Below are 21172 nucleotides of genomic sequence, written 5' to 3' on the forward strand. Positions count from 1 at the left end.
GCCTCTTTGAAACTTGGCTGTTCAAACAAATTTCTCTGGACCCTGACTTTTAACTACTACTTCTTTGTTTTGTTTCACACAGTGCTGAGTTACATTTGTGATGGACAGTTCAGCTTTGTTTTTATCTTGTTTTCAGGAAGTGTTATTGAAAGCTGCGTTTTTGCTGTTTTCCTGTAAACTTCTAAGGAGATCTTTATTATATTGAAATATTAATAAATAATAAGAAACTCCGATGGAATGGAATAATGGATGTAGAGGAGTTGCTGGAGGCCACATATACATTATTCCTTCAAGTTGCCCATCTGTGGTCTAGTCCCATATACATTATTTCTTTAAGTCACCCTTGGATTAATGCTCACAGGGGTGAAGTTAACAGGTTCACCATCCCCTGTTTGCATGAAGAGAAACAAGCAAAGAGGAACGCTAATTAGATTCAGTGACAGAGCTGGCTAGTGCTAACACCCTCCTGGCCTGTACCATATGCCAAGCATAAAATAGCAGATTGACACATCTGAGAATGGCCCAGCCACAGCAGACCTTCTGCATTGTCCTTTTAATGTCTAGATTTGCATTACCAAGATGCTTGCTCCGCAGCCCAGCTGAGACGGGTGAAACCATACCGATAATTAAATGGTAGTTGTGTGTGTGTGTGTGTTAAGTGCTGTCAGAAGGCATCAGCCAAGAGCCTTGGGAGACTTAAGTTCTCAGCCTAAATATTTAAACAGAAATTAAAGGGAGAGCTTGCATGGAAAGCTGTAGATCAGGAATCAGTTAACAATATCTGACAGGGCTGAATCGAGGAATCTGCCAGCCAGCTGCTCTCCATTTGAGGTAAATGGCAATTCTTCAGCACCCACGTTTTACAGTTTCGGAAAAGGCAGACTACTTTTAAATTAGGTTTTGTGTTATTAATATTGCTATTACATTTATATCCTGCCTTTCCTCTAAACAGCTCAAAGTAGCACATGTGGTTCCCTCAGTGGCGGAGCTTCATGCTCCACCACCGGGGGCGGAGAGCAGGCGCGCTGCCCCCAGTGACGTGGCGCGCGTTCTGGGGGCAGGGCGTGCTGTGCGCAGTGACGTGGTGCACATTTTGGGGTGTGGCACGCCGTGCACAGTGATGTGGTGCGCGTTTTGGGGCAGGGCGTGTCACGCGCGGGGGACACGCGTTTTGGGGGCAGGCAGCGGCGATGGCACCCCTGGGATCGCGTCGATTGGGGCACACCGCCCCCACCCTATCTTCCTACGTCCTGGGTTCCCTCCTCATTTCATCCTCACAACAACCCTTTAAGGTAGGTTAGGCTGACTGGTCCAAGATTACCCCGTGAGTGGCAATGCGAAGTAAGGGATTCAAACCTGGGTTAATTTTAAAATCTTCCCTTTTCTTCATAGTACGTCAAACAATGCATCTATATCTATATCTAGCTCTTTCTCTGTCAATGTCTTTGTGGGGTTCATCTTGCCTACAGAAACTATATCCCACAATAAACCAAGACTTTAAAGCATCACAGAACTTTTGGTATTTTAGGTCTGCACAAACAGCCAAGGTGATCGCTCTTCAAAAAATCGAACACAATGGCATTTCCCTTATTTTCTAGAAATTCCACGGCAGCCCCTGTCACACTAGGTCACTGAGCCATTAAACCAAGGGATTTGCAGGAAGGCCATCTGCTCCCCACAGTGGGCCAAGTCCAGAGGGAATAAAACCTGTACTCTGGAAGCTGCGTTACATACAGTACAGGACCAGGACCCCTCACACTCACACAGGAAAGGGATGGTGAAAAACAGATGGTGGGATTGTTGTGGGAGGCCGAGAAAAAGAGATTAGGACACAAACAACAAAAGGATAGAAAGGTGAAGAAACAAAATGAGGGAGGGAAAAAGCCATAGGCTGGGAAAACGGGAGAAGACAGCAAGAGAACGTTGGTTTAAATCAAAGACATTTGATTTATCTAGTTTGCCCCCTTAAATAGAGATTTTTTTTCTAAAGGAAATTTGAGATTGCACAATAGGTGGCCCACAAATTTGCAGACACATTTCTTTGTAATGCCTTCTGTGTATAGTCACCCTTATACGTTTTCCCACTCAGTTTCTGGGCTACCGTTGTGCCAGTGCTGTCCTCAGTGCCAGCCCATGCCATTTGGCTGTCAGGATTGGAGCTCAAATGCACCCACACACGGAAGCAGGTTACCATATATGTTTATGTCTATACACATGTGTTCACAGAACTATCACATAGGGAAACTTATAATGGAGGTGACTACACACCACAGAGGCTATTGCAACAGACGTGATGACTCTGGAAATAATTGGATGATTTTGTTAAGGATAGGGCTGGATAGGAAGGGCATGTTAATTCATGTACTGGGCCATTAAATCGGTACCAGTTTCTTGCCATATGGTGGGAGGGTAATCACAAGGGGCCTTGATCAATCTCAGGTGACTGAGATGTTCTTTGTGTGGAAAATCGGAAACGTTTCCCTGGAAATGTAAAGATAGGCAATCCAATTACCATGGGAAGGTGCTTGCTGATAGATGCCACCATGACGGTACAGAGTTAATTAATGCTATATATACTGTTCTGGGACGGGGGTGGTGCTGTGGTCTAAACCACAGAGCCTAGGGCTTGCCAATCAGAAGGTCAGCGGTTCGAATCCCCGCAACGGGGTGAGCTCCCATTGCTCGGTCCCTGCTCTTGCCAACCTAGCAGTTCGAAAGCATGTGAAGTGCAAGTAGATAAATAGGTAGGAAAGTAAATGGTGTTTCCGTGTGCTACTCTGGTTCGCCAGAAACGGCTTAGTCATGCTGGCCACATGACCCGGAAGCTGTACACCGGCTCCCTCGGCCAGTAAAGCGAGATGAGCGCTGCAACCCAAGTCATCCGCGACTGGACCTAATGGTCAGGGGTCCCTTTACCTTTTACAGTGGTACCTCTGGTTAAGAACTTAATTCGTTCTGGAGGTCCATTCTTAACCTGAAACTGTTCTTAACCCGAGGTATCACTTTAGCTAATGGGGCCTCCCCCCACCGCACGATTTCTGTTCTCATCCTGAAGCAAAGTTCTTAACCCGAGGTACTATTTCTGGGTGAGCGGAGTCTGTAACCTGAAGCGTCTGTAACCTGAAGTGTCTGTACCCCGAGGTGCCACTGTAAAGGCATCTACTAGCATTAGATATGGTAGGAGTTCCTAGGAGCAATCAGACTTGAGCATACACAATCCATCATGAATACCAATGAGAACAAGGAAATCCTACAGCTTCTACTATGAGGAGAAAATTTGGCACAAACCAGTGGGGTTTTCCCTTGATAAACTCCGCCGATTACTTCCACTGGTGCTGCACTCATTTCTCAGAGCAAAGCCAAAATAACCACTTGGTACATGTGCAGAGTTCCAGTTGAACTGAACTTCTCTCAGGGACAACAAAGGCAAACATCTTAGTAAATCTTGCTGTGTCATTCAGATACCAATTTCTGCCTTCATATATAATAATAATAATTTATTATTTATACCCCGCCCATCTGGCTGGGTTTCCCCAGCCACTCTGGGCGGCTTCCAACAGAAATATTAAAATACAGTAATTTCTTAAAGATTAAAAGCTTCCCTAAACAGGGCTGCCTTCAGATGTCCTCTAAAAGTCTGGTAGTTGTTTTTTTCTTTTTGACATCTGATGGGAGGGCGTTCCACAGGGCGGGTGCCACTACCGAGAAGGCCCTATGCCAGGTTCCCTGTAACTTGGCTTCTCGCAGTGAGGGAACCGCCAGAAGGCCCTCAGCACTGGACCTCAGTGTCCGGGCAGAGCGATGGAGGTGGAGACACTCCTTCAGGCTCTCCAACCCCCCATGGTTCCACCTGATGCAGGTTGCTTTGGCCTGCTATATAGCGAGGCCAGCCCGGCTGCCTTGCCTCTTGCATGCACCATTTTGCTACAGCAGCTCCAACTGGTCTCTAGACCTCGCATGCCAACAGAAACCTCTGAGCAGCTAAAATGTTCACATAGATACTATAATGCTTTAAGTCACTGAGCCAATGGCTATTCGGGTCTTTCCAGAAACTCAGTGTGGTCCAAATTTTTTTTTATTGCCACATGTTATCTAATAGGATGCAGAAAATAAATCCATCGTCTAAATTTCCAACACTAGCATCAGCTGACTTGCGCCACCCAAATTTTCACTTCTGAGTTATGCAGACACATTTTATCCTGTACTACATTTTGCCTACTTGGAGAATTGTGGAACAAAATGAGGAAGGAAACTGGGTGTGAAAAGTAAATATGGAAGTGGGAGCTTAAACCTTTAATGATTAAAAAGACCAAAAATGCAGACATTCATTGGGGGAGGTTCCTGGCTTTCCTCTCTACAAGGACTTTATTTTGGCACATTCGTTCAAGGGGAGGGAATTTGCTTCTGTTTCATTGGGGGGGGGGGTGATTTGAAAAATCTCTAAAGATGACCAGACTAATATGTGCGCATTGTGTTCTCACTGAATCCCTAAATATGTTCTCTGACTGAACTCCTAAAGCAGGCCCAGGAAGCCACAAGTCCCAGGAAGCAGGATGCAGCTCATTGGCCTCCCAAAGCCTTCAGGTTTTTGCTGCCTGCCCGAGACTGGGGCTCCTCACTCCCTCTGGCAAATGCTGCCAGTTTCAGAATGCTTCCCTGTTACGGGAAAACCAACACAACTGCCTACACTTCTGCAAGGAAAAGGCAAAAAATACCTGTAGTTGGCACAAAATTAAAGACGCACATTACAAACAAACGCCGATTCTTTAGAGATGTGAATGCTGGGAGAGATCAGTTTCACTGAGATGGCCAAAGCCCAACAATGATGTTGGGTCTCAGGCACTAGTTCAATGAACACCTTACAATGGGGCTGCTACCATAATGGATGGGCAGAGACAGCTCAGGATTACAGTCTCTCTCTGAATAAGAGATTGGTGCACGAGTACAAATTTATTGCTAACCTTTTCCCTCTTCCTGACTTCTGTCCTCTCTTTTTCTTCCCTATATACATTTTTTGTTCCTTTGTTTTCCTCTCTTTCATGGGCTTAATAGACTGCAGTGAATGTGGATGCCAGAGAGGTACTGGTCACTGATGGAGCAGCAACAGCTTACCCAGGAGAACAAAAAGTGCTTCTATATTGGATTACATCATATTATAGTCCTGGAACTCAAGCTTCTCTGGAAGTCACACATTCCAGACTGAATGTAGCTGCTCAGTGGTGAGATAAAGGCACTCTGTGCATGCTTAAGCACTCTTTTCTGTATTATCTATACCCTAGGGATGTTCGGCATACTAGGCATGCCCTCTACCGCTGAGCTATGGCCTTTCCAGTTTCTGAACTGGTCGATTTCTGCACAGATACAATATTAATGCTATGCTATGCTATGCTATGACTATACAATTTTGAGGTGTGGGGGGGAGGTGGATCTGGGCTGAAAGACTTAAGGAATGATATATGTCTAATTGCAACCCAAAAACACCTGAATCACATTGTTCTCCCCTGTTCCACAAGTTCCTCTGAATGCAGGGTAAAAGCAGTTTGTTCTCAATATGAAACATTTAAGTTCAGTGAAATAATTAGGGAGCTGGGTATGTTTAGCCTGGAGAAGAGAAGGTTAAGGGGGGATATGATAGCCATGTTCAAATATATGAAAGGATGTCATATGGAGGAGGGAGAAAGATTGTTTTCTGCTGCTCCAGAGAAGCGGACACGGAGCAATGGATTCAAACTACAAGAAAGAAGATTCCACCTAAACATTAGGAAGAACTTCCTGACAGTAAGAGCTGTTCGGCAGTGGAATTTGCTACCAAGGAGTGTGGTGGAGTCTCCTTCTTTGGAGGTCTTTAAGCAGAGGCTTGACAGGCATATGTCAAGAATGCTTTGATGGTGTTTCCTGCTTGTCAGGGGGTTGGACTGGATGGCCCTTGTGGTCTCTTCCAACTCTATGATTCTATGATTCTATGAAAGGTTCAAGAATGTCTGATGGGGGTAACTCTAAAAAGTTCAAAGGGAGGGAGAAAATAAAGAATTGCTTTGGCATTTAAGAGCTAAAAACAGAAGTCTACAGCAAGCTTCTCAGGCACAGAACCCTCAAAGCAACTGTTGGGACTCCACATGGTTCAGTATCAGATATACAGATTCGGAGTGTGACTGTCTGGGAAAAGTAGGAAGTGCAGTTGTCAAGACACTGGAAGAAGAAGAAAGAGAGGAAGAAGGAGAAGAGGAATCAGCTGATAGTGTTAGATAGGAGGAGGAGGAGCTCTGGAGGGGGAAAGGGTACTTCAAGCACATCATTTAAACACACACACACACACACACACACACACTCCTTGTGTTCATCACTAAGACCTGACAGCTCCTTTAAGTTACCAGATGACTGTGAGGATTCCAGAGGATTTGGAGGGCAAGGTTTTATTTATTTATTTTGCAAGGCAGTTTTACAAACCCCACACTGTATATGCTTTCAGAAGAGACACCGGAGGATCAAACTATTGCAGCAAGTGGCTTACCGATCAGAGACGCTACCATATCAATGCAAGATATGGGTATGCTCCATCCAGAAGTGCAATGTATAAACATTTTATAGAAATAAATATTTCTTTTAAAAATCCCAAATCTGATGCCCTTGTGTGGCCGTGCTCAATTGCGTGCCGAGGCACCAAGAAGACCCCCCAATAACTCACACAGACACCATAATTTTTGTTAAAGTTTTTGGCATAAAATTTGGCCACAACTTTTTTATTAAAATACAATCAATTAAATGTGAGTGGTTGCTTAGTCATTGGTTCACAGCCATCTGTCTCCCGCCTGGGACAGATCTGACTCCCTCTAGCCTAGTAGGGGAGTCAGTAAGTAAGCACCCCCTGAGAGAGGACGGGGCAGGGGGCACAAGCCCTTCTTTGTCCTCTCCCCAGATGCTCCCCGAGGCTCATGCGTGGTCCTGACCCCTAGCGGGGATAAACAGACAAACATGTGGAGCCCGGGATTCCTTTAACGGAATACTTCTATATGGCAGCAGCAATCACATGAGGGTCAGGCCCAGCCAAAATCCGTACCCCTCGACCAATTATTTGAACCAATGACTAACCGCAACCTTACAAGTTGTGACTAGTTGCAGTATGGTAAGCAAAAACCACCCGACACCAGCCAATCAGTCAAGTGGAAAAATTCCTACCAGGCCCCTGAATACAGGCGACCACCTAGACAGGCACTGCAAGGTCAAGCAAAGGGGCCTAAATAAAGCGGAGGGTGGGCGGGAGATTTGAAGCGAGCAGCAAAGAGTTGGCACAAACTGCTCCTTCAGTTTAAACCAAGCACGGGCTGTCAATCAACAAATTGCAACACGAAAAAATCCCCAGCAACAATTAAAACCACCAATCAACGCCCGATTTCAGACCCACCCCCAAGGCCCTGGGTCGTCTTGTTAGCCCTGCCGCAACCCATGTTCTCTCCTATGGAGAGAACCTGCTTTCCGTTAACTGATACACCATGCTGAACAAAGGTTGGAGCCTTCGTCCTAGTCAGCTCTAAATCAAAAATTTAACCTGTTTTCTGCAAGGGGCTTGTGCAATAATGGACCAAGTTGAGCACATCCACAAAAAGGCCTCGTCAATTTTATTTATGAGTCCTGTGGGGCACATATATGGGCGTGTTAGCTCTGAAGTGACCCACCTTCTGTTGTTGGAAGCTTACACCACAGAGGGAACCAACCCACTATTGGCACCTGCTGTGTAGCCTTGAACAACTGACTTCCTGTTTTCGAAGCAGAGGAACCTGTACCTGGCTTCCATTACGCTCTGGATCAAGTTCTGTTTAGCAGTACAGAAAACATAAAGGTGGTTCAAAATGCCGCCACAGGACCTTGCCCCTAGTTGACAATATAGCCAATAATTTGTTTGTTTTACAGTCTGCTCCTGCACAAAGTTTGGCAACAAGCTGCGGAGGGAAAAGGGGCTGCGGCTGAAATCACAACTCTTGCTCTCACCTTTCGGATGACTGCAATTCCACAGCGCTGACTCAATGTAAAATGCATTTGCCCCCACGTGACTCAGGAGCAAAGGGCTCCAGTGCTGATTTCCAATAGAAGCAGAACACATATACTGTAAATGGCTATCCTTTGCTAATACCCACCTCTCTTTTATTCTCCTTATTTTCTTCAGCACCAAACTAATTTCAGCTGAGAAAGCTGCAAATACTGTTCCATAGAGTTAATATTGTTGAAATTTAAGAGGACAGAGCGTCGCAAAGCTACTCACCAGACAGAGGATCTTTGCCAACTATCAAAACGTTTGGCAAATTCATAATGATCAGTTGCTGGAGGACCTCCTAAAATATGAAAAAAAGGAGATAGAATAATGAAAACTAATGCCAGTTGTTTTTAGAGACAGTTGATTTTAAAGCAAATTTGAGAATGTAGTACTTTACTAGTTATTTAATATGACTTGCCTAGACAGACAGACTACTGCCTGAAAGAAGTATATTAGTTCATGGAGGCAGCATCAAAACTCATAAGTGAGACTTGGGCTTTTAGAGCACAACTGCACATTTGTTAATTTGGCGAACAAAATCCCCCATAACATGTATGTGTATATGTGTGTTTTGTGTGTATATATGAAATATACTCGGAGTCAAGAGTGAATTTCATGCTCTTTATTCAGCTCATAGTCATCAAGGAGGAGAAGAGAAGACGAATGGCTCTTTTCCCAAAACCATCTGCTTATATACATTATTTACACAATGGGCCTTGCGTGATTGGCTACTTCAGGGCTACACCTGTGGGCCAATTATATTGTGGATTGACTTTTGCTTGCAGCCTGATTGGCTGCTCCTACAGGCCAATCAGGTAGCAGATTCACTTCTGCCAGCCGCCTGATTGGCTGCTCCAGCAGGCCAATCAGGTTGCGGATTCACTTCCACCTGGAGTTGGATTGGGTAGCTCCCGCTGATTCTGAATCCTATTGTTCTAGGATTCAGCTCAGTACATAACAATATATGTGGGGAGGAACGACGACAAGAAAAAGCAGCAGGGGTAATTCTGGCGCTTTACTGTGCTAAGGCTGGAGCAGAGGTAGGGAGGTTGGAACAGATTTATCTTCCATTTCCTTATAAGATCATTTCAACCACTACTTTTGTTTTCAAATCTCTCTATTTTTCCAGCCTCTGGTTTCTCTCTCCCTCTCTCTCCCTCTCTCTCTCTCTCTCCCCCTCTCTCTCTTAACCTATTTTGTCTTCAGTGTGCCAATATCCTCCTCTTGGGCTACTTGCTCTCATTTTATGCCCCCCTCATTTTTTACTTGTGCCCCCTTAACATTCCAGCATCCAGACATGTACATCTCTCTGTCCTTGCAAATGTTTAAATGAGGAGTGGGGAACCTCAGGCATAAGGGCCAAATGTGGCCCTCTGGGACACTCTATATGGTCCTCACAGCTCTCCCCATGCCAGCCCCCCTCTTTGCAGAGCACCCCCTCACTGCTTTGCACCCGTAAGTCTTTTTTCCTGACTGGCATGTTTCCTTGAACTCTTATAATGCCTCTTGACTGCCTGGATAGAATACAGAGAGGGGTGAGGGATAGTGTGCATAGAAACCAGTCTACTGTACAATTTAAAAACACTGCATTTTTGCCCTGCCTACATTTGCTTCTGGCCCCTCCCATCCTTGGCATGTGGTCCTCAGAATGCTGCCCAGAAGGGAATGTGTCCCCTTGGCTTAAAAAGGTCCCCGACCCCTTGTATGAAGCTTTTCACTTGCAAATGACCTCTAATCTCTGCCTCTCCCCCAAATTCCCTCATTTTCTGGGACCAGCAACATTTCCTCTTTTTAATATATATATTGTACAATGCCAAGCGGTTTTATCGTCATTACTGAATGCAATAGTCTTATAATGCCTTCAAATGAACGTGAAGTGAACCAAGTGGGCACAGAACCATAAATTCCACTTCCTGTCTAGGGGCAGCTTCGGATACTCTAAAATGCTCCCTACTGAGAGGCCCTGTGGCTGCAGACTCATGCAGGAAGTAATGTATGAGCTGGTGGAACCATGTTGGCAGGTGCTGCTTCCTGGAAGCAATTTTGGTAAGCATAGTGGCATATTTTTCAGCGGCTCCGTCGATAAGAATCTGTAGACTCTAGACCTTTTGAATTAAGCTGCACGCCCAAAAGAAAGCACTGAACATCTATAGATTTTGGGTTTCTTAAAATAATTCATTCTGAAGTACACTAACTGCAAAATTCATTCTGGTATACAGCATATGATAAATTCAAATGGGGTGGACGTATAGGAGCAGGGGTTGGCAACCTAAGGCCCATGGGCCACAAGTGGCCCATGGGGGTCATTTAACCGGCCCATGGACCCCCGCCACCTGCTCAGGGACCCCCGCCGTCCACTCGGTCGGCTCCCGTGCACCACACTAAACCAGAGCGGGGACCGCCTTCCGTGACGCTGGCTGGCTTCTCATTGGCTGCAGAAAGCTCCTGCAGCCAATGGGAAGCTGCGCACGCCTCCTCCACGCCATAAACAGCGCACACGCATTCCGGCCCACTGTGGCGTCTGTGGGACCATGAACCGGCCCAAGCCACAAAAACTTTGCCGACCCCTGTACAGGAGCAAACTGCTAGGGGCCAAGGTCCATTCAGCCACATGCAGTAAAAAATTTGAGGGGTTCCCCAAGTTGATGGGCATTAGTATTTTACTACCTCTTACTTTTATGCTCATTGGGCAGGTGCCACTTTCCATTGGTCAGGCAAGTGAAGAGCCAGGTGCTTCCTCACCCTCTCTTGCACCACTGTCTCCCAGAACCAGGAGGGGACTGAAAAGAGGGAAGCAGAGGAAGCGTCCTTGCAAGTGCAGCCTCCATGCGCACAAGTCATCGGGGGAAGGTACATAACATGGTGGAGGGGGAAGGGGTCCCCTGTTGCTTCAATTGCTCCATAGAGTGCGGAGCAGGCAATAGCTGCCTAAATGTAGATTGGTGTGTATTGTATAGGTCTCCTGAGCTGTAGAAGAGACTGTCAACAGAGAAACCAAGATCAGCGTATCCCAAGTCTTTGAAAACAGAGAGTTAACTATCTGCCGTGTGCATTCCTTTTATACTAAGCCTCTCTTAGTATAAAAGCCCAGAATTAGAGTTCATTACTCTAGTCTGAGTTAGTTTAAACATCAAGATATTAAAAACCAAACTAAAAAGCCTTTTCCTTCTGAGGAAGATATTTCCAGTGAAACGAGAGTATATAGCCGGCATCTCGTCAGGTTATTTGATTTATAGGTCAATTAGAAAAAGTTTAATTTCCTTCTTATCTACTTAAGTTCGGGAGACTTATATATATATTTGAATAGTCATTAGTTTTAAGTTGTCTTCACAAAACATCTCGTTTCAGGGAGTTGTCGTCGTGGTTTTGTTTTATTGTGTGCATTCCTTTGGCTGGGAAGAGCCCTTGACAGATGATGCTCAACTACAGCTCCCATCATCCCTGCCCATTGGGGCCATGCGGATTGGGAATGATGCGAGTTGGGAGTCTCACATCATCTGAAGATGCCACAGGTGGTCCATCTGGAGATTGTACATGTTTTTTATTGCCCAAAGGACCTGATTACCATCAAGGGCAAACTTTCTACTGCACTTAAAGAGAATTTTTAATTCATTAACAAATTTGTCTTCATTCTTGGGAGCCTGAACCAAGGATGACTAGGCGTTTTCTTCATGCCATAAAAGTGTGTAGCCACCATGTGGTTGCGCATTGCAGTACATTCATGCTTGTAGCTTCTTAATACACACATTTTTAAATTTAGAAACACACACCATCTGCTGGGACTACCACATGCCCACCATCAAAAGGTCATCCCTCGTTTTTGTCCTTACCTCTGCATGCTAATATAGACTCTACTGTCATATTTGCTTGCAAATCAGAAGTAGTGCCTGTCATTTGCTGTGGCTGCTTATAGCATTCTAGTCGTCAATCTACAAACACCCAACCAAACCTCAAGCATGTTTTCTATGAACATCTGTTGCAGATAAAATGTCCTACTTGTTTTCAAGCTTCTTTGGGGATTCAGAAGCAACTGAGTCTTCATGAAAAGCAACACCAACCTAAACCCACAAACATGGACTTCTATTTTGGCTTCAGACTCAGACTTCTATTTTGGCTTCAGGCAATCTCATCCTGCCTTAGATCAGACGCCAATGTCTTTATGTTAACTTTCAGAATTCATCTTTTAATCCAAAGAATGAACAGAGCTCATATGAAATCACATTTCAGTCTTGTACCAACTTAAAAAGGGGACCAAATAAATAATTCACAGGGTACCATCCACTGACGGTTGTAATCTAATGCCTTAGCCAAGTAAATTCCATTTGTTGATTACCCACAGGACAATGCCAAGCAGTCTTTGGCTAGTCACAGGTAATTAATAGGCAAAACACAAAAATCTATATGTTCACAACTGTCCTTATTGTCCTTATCAACCGGCAATCTATGGGTAAGTTGCCCAATATTCCCCTTATAAATACATTTTAAAAATTGACAATTCAACTTTCAATCCTTAAACATAAGCTAATATAGATTTATTCATGATGCTATGGCTAGTATGTTGTTCTTGATAATACTGTATATTTATTTATTTAGAAAATAGATAAACTCCTCAAAATGTTCTCCAAGGGGTGTGTAAATCACAATCAGTATTTTTTGTATATTTATTTCGGATATTATGATTTATGTGGAAGTGGTTCAATTTAATTATGCAGTTTTTGTTTTGTTTTGTTTTGTTTGTTTATTGCTTATGACTACTTTTGTTATGTTTGCAGCTGGGTAATTTTTTATATGTTGTAAACTGCCTGGCGCATTTCAACTTTGTAAAGGCGGCATACAAATAAAAAGGACTGAATGCTTGATATTAAATGTGAAAGGTTTCAAATATTTTAAATGCAGAGTTTTTAAAAAGATTTTGGCCCCATACAACTGAAAGAGGACCTCTTTCCCTATATAAGAGTCGGACACAACTAAATGACTAAACAACAAGAACCACCACCTTAGGATTGCACTCTGCAAGGTAGGAAGCTCTCAAGTTGCCGCAACAGATATGTGCACTATGATACAGTCCGATGTTAAGTAGTCAATGCCATACATTTTCATAATTAAAATTTGAATGTACTCCAAGGAACTCCACTCCAAAATTTCTACTCTGGCATTCTTCTAAAAATCCAAAATTTAATTTACTGTATTTTTCCATCCATGAGACACCCCCTATTTTGGGGGGCTCCGATTTAAGAAAACGGGGAAAGATCTATCTGTGTATAAGACGCCCCCAAATTTTGGACATTATTTTTAGGGGGGGAAACCTAGTCTTTTACACAGAAAAATACGGTACCTTTTTTTTAAAAAAATCCCAAATCCCATTACTAAAGCTCATTTAATCAAATATCTGCTATTCTCCGAAGAGAAATCCAATTGTGAAAGCACAGGCTTGCAAGCTTTTATTGCCAGCAGCATATTTTACTAATTTAATCACTGACTGGAAATAAAAAGAAAAGAAAAGAAAGAGTCCTATTGATTTATCCTCAACTTTTCACTCTAAAGTGTGTGCAAGTATCTCTTCGTGTTTATATTGCTCTCCAGTTAAATTACCCTGGGTGATAATAAAGTGTGGTTGTGTTAAGAGCTTGTCACTTAAGATTACAGACAGCTAAAAAATTCAATCCAGCTGCTCAGCACATGTTGCCAGAGTCTCAAAGGCCCACATGTATCCTTGAGGGAGGCCCAGCTGCGCAATACATTTTAAGCAATACTGTATAGGTTTGCAAAAACAAACTCTTCCAACATAAATTGTAAGCTTTTGGGGGCAGGGCCCTATGATATACCCATAGAAAAAAGAAGCGGGGGTTCAGATTTGAGAGGGCCTTTGGACAAAAACTGGTGGTGTTACTGCTACTCATTCACTAACCCTCTTCCTCTGGCCACCCTGTGCATAACCAGCTAGCAAGAAAGTTGAATGAAGGATAATGCCCTTCAACCTTGCTTCTCTCACAACTAACTCTTTCAGAGAGAGCAGCTGACCAGGCGGCAGCAGAGCCAGGGGGCTCCAGAAGCTGGCTGTGGGGTCCTTGCTGAGGCACTGGCCTTGACAGGTGACCCGCTATGCTGACCACTGGCACCAGCTCTGGAAGATGTTTCAGATGCCATCACTAGTCATCATCAGCGCTCACGAATCTGAGACAAGGCTACATCACCAATTATCTCCATTTAAAGTAATCTGTTGTGCATCTTGTGTATAACTAATACTGTTAACGCAAATTCATTTGCTGAGCTTTAGTTTCTCCTCCTCTGGGGTTTTCCTCCCACTGATGTGAGGCATCTCCCGCGATCAGCCAAACATTTCCAACTAGGGTGGCTTTTTAAAAATACATTTTGGTTGTCAAGGAAAAGTTCACCAATCTTTCTTCATTAATACACTTTAGAAATCATGAGACATTTAATACTTCTCCTGGGACTGCCCAGGAAAGTCACCAGCAAATAAATAAATAAAAATTAGCAGGTGCAACACAGACCTGCTAAGATCCCTTTATCCTGCAGTCTGTCACAAACACCAGAAGAGGCATCATATAATCATTAACATTTACAAAAGATTAACCCACACAATACTCCTGGTCAGGCCAGTTTTTGAGGTTCCTTGTAGCACTGCCAACTTTCTTCATTTGGCTAATTCGGTTTTTTAAAAATATATGTTTTGAGGGGTGTTTGTTTGTTTGTGTTTTAAGTGTTATGGTCTTTTGAATAATGCCATTAAAGTTTCTTTTCTTGTGGAAATTTAGAATGGTACTGAATTGTCCGAGAGAATAAACACATACAAAATGTATATTTTAATGTGTTTTGGAGGGAGTTTGTGTTAGGCTCCCATCTGAAAGAAGGGTAGGCACCAAATGCAGGAAACAAATGGAGGGGGGAATGTCAGAGGGTCATAGAATCATAGAACTGTAGGGTTGGAAGGTACCCCAAGGGTCATCTAGTCCAACCCCCTGCAATGCAGGAATCCCAACTAAAGCATCCATGACAGATGGCCATCCAAACTCTGCTTGATAACCTCCAATGAAGGAGAGTCTACGGAAGACAATACATTTAGTTACAACTCTTATTTGGAGGCAGTTCCGATGCTATTCTTTGGAACAGAAACCAAAACCATCTTCCACACCAGGAAGTATAGAACGCATGCATAGTTTAAGCATGTCAAAGGGCAGGAAACTTTAAATTCATGTAGTCTGCTACCACACTGCTCACGAAATATGCAAACATATCAAGCAACTTCATAAAAGTAAGGAAGGCCTGGTTGAAAGAAGAATAGCCTTGTTAAAAAAACCCTTCTTACTACTACAATAAACTCTGCTTACGTCATTGTGAAAGATTATCCATGCCAAGGTGTTAATTTACCTGGTCAAACCAGTTCCTCCCCCCCACACACACACACACAAAGAATACCATGAACTAGTTGATTCTAAGAAATGGCTGGCGGGAAACGAGAGAGCTACCGTGTTTCCCCTTTTTTAAGACACCGTCTTATAACTTTTTTTCCTCAAAAAAACACAGGGCGGCTTATTTTTGGTGGGATGTCTTATTTTTTTATTATGGTTTTTATTACCTTACGGTCTCCTTGGCCGGGCCAGGCCGCTGGCTCAGGGCGCTGCACACAGCGCTGCTGGGCTCTGTCCTACCTGACAAGGCTGTTGTATGTATTAGAACAATACAATGTATGCAAAAATGTAGTTTGTTAAGGGTTGGCTGGGAACTGTAAATTTATGAGGAGTAAACTACTGTATAATGCCCAGAATTCTTTGAGGGAAAGCAAGTTCTTTAAATGTGCATGAGATCTGAGTTAATGCTGCAGTCTACTTTTGCAGTGGGAAGACTTTCCTAGGAAATAAAGATCAGACAGAAATCTGTCTATTTTCTGCTGATGTAGCTTTTCTCTCATTTATTTCTATCACCTACCGGTAAAGCAGAGGATATGCTGTTGACAGGATGGGCGTATGGGGAAAAAAAGAGAGTGAAGAAGAAGAAGAAGAAAGGGGCAAGGGTGCTCCGAGCTGCTGAGCACTCGGTGCGCTCCAGCAGCTGGTTCAGGGTGGTGGGCCGCTCCGCCTGGCGCTTCGCCTGGCGCTGCTGCGCGCTCGGCGATGCCGCACGCTCGGCGATGCCGCACGCTCGGCGATGCAGCAGCGGCGGTTCTGGGCAGCAGGGAGGAAGGCTCCTCGGCCGGGCTCGGCAGAGGCCCGGCCGCTGGTTCTAGGGCTCCGCTTGGCGCTGCCGCGCGCTCTGAGTACTCAGCGCTGCCGCAGCCGCCGGTTCCGGGCGGTGGGGTGGAAGGCTCCTCGGGGCTCAGGGGCTCCGCTCGGCGCTGCCGCGCGCTCGGCACTGCAGCAGCCGCCAGTTCTGGGCGGCGGGGTGGAAGGCTCCTCGGCCAGGCTCAGCAGAGGCCTGGCCACAGGCTCAGGGGCTCCGCTCGGCGCTGCCGCGCGCTCTGAGTGCTCGGCGCTGCCGCGCGCTCGGCTCTGCAGCAGCCGCCAGTTCCGGGCGGCGGGGTGGAAGGTTCCTCGGCCAGGCTCGGCAGAGGCCTGGCCACAGGCTCAGGGGCTCCGCTCGGCGATGCCGCGCGCTCTGAGTGCTCGGCGATGCCGCGCGCTCGGCACTGCAGCAGCCGCCGGTTGCAGGCGGCGGGGTGGAAGGCTCCTCGGCCGGGCTCAGCAGATGCCCGGCCGCTGTTTCAGGGGCTCCGCTCGGCACTGCCGCGCACTCCAAGTGCTCGGCGATGTCGCGTGCTCGGCGCTGCAGCAGCAGCCGGTTCCGGGCGGCGGGGTGTAAGGCTCCTCGGACAGGCTCGGCAGTGGACCAGCCGCTGGCTTGGGTGCTCCGCACGCTTGCTGCTGCAGCAGCCACCAGTTCCAGGCCCTGAGCTGGCAGGCACGGAGGTATGTCTTATTTTCGGGGTATGTCTTACATTTTACAAATGTTTAAAATTGCTGCCCTGGCTTACTTTATGACTACGTCTTAAAAAAGGGGAAACACGGTACAGATATTAGCTCATTCCTCTGCAAAAGCTAATCCTGCAGGAGACCATCAATTTGAATCGATAGGATCAGTGTTAGAAACTAAGATATATAAGCTAATCGCCAAATGGCATCTTAAAACTTAGGTCATAGTCACCACAACAGAACGTCTAGGCACCATTCCTCCCACCCACCCCCGATCAGTTTTATTATTGCTACTGTTATATTATTAATTTTTTTTTATACCTCTTGGCCCCTACTGATGCTCAGCCGCCCGCTTAGGAAATATGACAATCGTGCTGCCACTGCGATGCATTAAACAAACACAACCAAGCGGACTACTTTGCCTCAGCAAAAATGTCCATCAAGAGCTGAAGGAGTTATTTCAAGGGCCACTAAGTTCTGAATTAAACTGCATGAAGGGCAATGACAGGGCACATGAAAGAGATGCGCACAGCAGAGGGGATGATTCTCTCATTAATGACAAGGAAGATGTTTCACCGCACATATGCAACACAGAGACACTCAGAGGAAGCTCTCCTTAATGAGGCTAATGTAGGTTGCTTAGTCAAAGTCGGTCCAGGCTACCACCCATACATACCCATAGCTGCCAAGTTATCCCTTTTTTTTAAGGGAAATTCCCTTATGCTGAATAGGCTTCCTCGTGAGAAAAGGGAAAACTTGGCAGCTATGTGTTACATACCCCTCCAGGGCATATGCCACACATTTTGCTGATGGCAACTTTAAGAGACCAGCTTTAAATAAGCCTTCTCAAAAGGATTTGTTTTTGAAAGATGAAACACAGGTGAGAAGCTGCTGTTAAGGTTTCGTCCCAGTTTCTGGGGCCTGTAATAAAGTGGCAGATAACAATTTTTGGCTTAATGAGCTCTTATGAAGACACAAACAAGATTGGCTCCTCTACCGTTCCTGAATATTTTATGCTCCTGAATATTTTACATGGCATTCATATATTGCAATGTACGGCATGTGGTACATCGCATGAATTTATTTCATTGCCGTTGGTACAGGAAAAGGTAAAGGGACCCCTGACCATTAGGTCCAGTCGTGACCGACTCTGGGGTTGCGCACTCATCTCGCATTATTGGCCAAGGGAGCCGGCGTACAGCTTCCAGGTCATGTGGCCAGCATGACAAAGCCGCTTCTGGCAAACCAGAGCAGCACATGGAAACGCCGGTTCCTATTTATCTACTTGCATTTTGATGTGCTTTCGAACTGCTAGGTTGGCAGGAGCTGGGACCAAGCAACGGGAGCTCACCCCATCACAGGGATTCGAACCGCCGACCTTCTGATCAGCAAGCCCTAGGCTCAGTGGTTTAACCACAGCGCCACCTGGGTCCCAATTCTATGATAGCCACCTTCAAATATCTCTGTCAATTCAATTTCTCTGTCGCATGGAAGATGGAGCGAGCTTCATTCTGTTCTGCTGCTCCAGAGGATAGGACTTGAACTAATGGCGTCAAGTTACAGGAATGGAGATTTGGACTTAGCATCACGACAACGGGAAACGGCTTTAAAAACGGGGGTTTCCCGGGGAAAATGGGAGACTTGGCAGCTATGCCCTAGGCACTACCCATGTATAAGACGACCCCCGATTTTAAACATGATTTTTCAGTAAAAAAAACAAACCAAGTCTTATACACGAAAAAGTATGGTACCTTAAATGCCAAAGAGGTGTGTCTTCAGCATACAGTGAAAGCTGAATACAATGAATATGCTTAGATGCATCACTGTGGGGAGGGAGTTCCATAGTTTAGGGGCTACCACAGAGAATGTCCTCTCCAAGGACACCTGAGAAGGTTGATAGGTATGGAGGTGGTCCTTCAGATATACAAACCCTAAATTGTTATGAGATGAAGCAGTGAGAACTGAAGCACAGCCATACTTTGAAGTTGAGAGTTATCCAAAATTTCCAAATAATCAACTTTCCTCCAAACACACATGAAGCTTGGTGGCCACCACTCTTACAGGTACCTTGCCCAAAAAGGGTATCTTCACCACTGGGCAATAGTTATCTAACACTTCTGGGTCCAAAGAGGTCCTCTTAAAGAGAGGATTCACAACTACCTCCTTTAAAGTGGATTGTCATTTGAAGATTCTGGTCTACATGTTCATTAACCTGAAGAAAGTCGTTGAGCTTTTGGGGCAAAATCGCAAAAAGAAAAGACACTTCTGAGCTTTTTTAAAGGGAAATTGCCAAAAATGACACTACCAACATGGGTTACCATATGTCCGGACATTTTTTAGCTTTCTGCCCAGACACTGCTTCTGACTGCAGTATTCCAGGATGTCCAGGAAATTCCAGATGTATGGCAACCTTATTCTTGTTCAGTGTGGAAATCTGCAGCTTCCAGTTGCAAAACTTTGGCACCAGTTTTGAGGGGATCCCAGATTTTGGAGTTCATAGTTAATGAAGCCGAAATATGCCCCAGCTGCAAAGCAGTCTTGAAATCTGACTAGGAAGAAATCAGCAATGTTTCTTGACTTTTGTAGGCAACAGTAACTAAAACTAATTATGAAGTGCAAATACTTTTTCATTGGCAACAGGGTGACTCACCAACCCTAAACAAAAAAGGCATTTAACCAATCTGGTGGAGTAAGTCAAAGAGGATGGTTTTAAATTGGCTACTAAAAACAAATGTTCCAGTCATCTGTGACGGCTATACTATTGCTTTTGAAATCTTCAACAGGTTGTCAAGCAAAAGAGCCAAAGCAAATGGCAATGGCAAAAAAAAAAACAATTAGTACTCAGTACAAGAATTTAGTACAGTACATAAATGATCAATTATGCAAAGGATTCAGCAACAATGCTTAGCACTCGAGTTGCTTTGTTGTCAGCTTAACATACTGAAGAACAGCTCACATGATCAGGCTTCTGGATAACAGGAATGAACCCAGAAACGACAAAACGCCGGGTGCTCTGTGTGTAGGTTAGGGCTGCTCCTCAGGATGCACTGCTAACTTTGCAACATAACACAAGTGAAGTACATGTTGAAATTTGCCATGCCTATGGGAAATTGAGTGAATTCTGGGAGTGTATTTGCAAAGCAGGATGGGCTTTGGAATTTATCAGAAGCCTCAAATCCTCCAAATCAGAAATGGGGAACATGTGGCCTTCCAAAAGCTACCCTGTTTCCCCTTTTTTAATACGTAGTCATAAAGTAAGCCATGGCAGGGTTTTTAAGTATTTGAGAAATATAAGACATACCCCGAAAATAAGCCATACTTCCGCGCCGCGGAAACCAACCTCCACAGGCACCTCCACTCACAGAGTCACTCCATGCAGCCAGCACTGCAGGAGCGCGATCAGCTATGATGAGGCGCTCCAAGAGCTCTGCTTAACAGCTGATCGCGCTCCCGCCTTGCTGGCTGCATCCCCGCGCTCTGCCTTCTCGTCCACCGCCATCCCTGCCACTTCCGTGCTTGCCGCCACTGCTGGGCTCACTGCTTCTTCCTTGCCTGGCCCGGCCAAGGAGCTTGGAGCGCCCTGCAGCGGCGGGCGGAGTGCATGAGCCAGCGGCCTCTGCCTGGCCAAAGACGCCTGCCACCCCGCCACCCGGAACTGGGGGCTGCTGCAGCGCCGAGCACTCAAGACAGCCCAGCAGCGCCCTGAGCCAGCGCCCTGAACCGTAAAAACCGTACCGGTAATAAAAAAATAAGACATCCCACCGAAAGTAAGCCACCCTGTGTTTTTTGAGGGGGGGAAAGTTATAAGACGGTGTCTTAAAAAGGGGGAAACACGGTATTGGACTCTGCCCTGCTTACTGAGGCTTGCTTTTTTGAGCCCTCTGCCTTGCTTACTGGGCTCGCCCTGGGAGAGCCTGGTAAGCATAACGGAGGGCTCAAAAAGTATTTCTCTGGCAAGTTTCCACCGCTCTTCATTTATTTGTTTACTTTTTGGCCACAGACCTAAAGGTGCAATTATGTAAGTGGCAGGTCCACTGTATGTACCAAGAGAGACGGTGACTGTTAAGAGAGCAGTTTGCTTGCATTTCCAATAATGTTACAGTGAAAGCCCAGCCCAGATGCATGCTTGCATTGCAGGTATAAAGTGCATCTCTAGAATATAGTGTGTTGCTTTTCTATATGGTAATCAATGCATGTCAAATATTATTTCATTATC

General features: G+C 45.3%; 1 protein-coding gene across 1 annotated transcript in view; it reads right to left on the reverse strand.

The window, feature by feature from the left end:
- The window catches only part of CCDC88C (coiled-coil and HOOK domain protein 88C), a 104006-nt gene that overhangs the window by 58817 nt on the left and 24017 nt on the right, over nucleotides 1-21172 (reverse strand). The window contains exon 4 of the mRNA XM_060272263.2: nucleotides 8258-8327. Coding sequence (XP_060128246.2) covers nucleotides 8258-8327 — 70 coding nt within the window. The remainder of the gene's footprint in view (nucleotides 1-8257; nucleotides 8328-21172) is intronic.

This window comes from Zootoca vivipara, chromosome 1 (genome assembly GCF_965207765.1).
Source record: "Zootoca vivipara chromosome 1, rZooViv2.hap1.1, whole genome shotgun sequence".
NCBI classification, from domain to species: domain Eukaryota; kingdom Metazoa; phylum Chordata; class Lepidosauria; order Squamata; family Lacertidae; genus Zootoca; species Zootoca vivipara.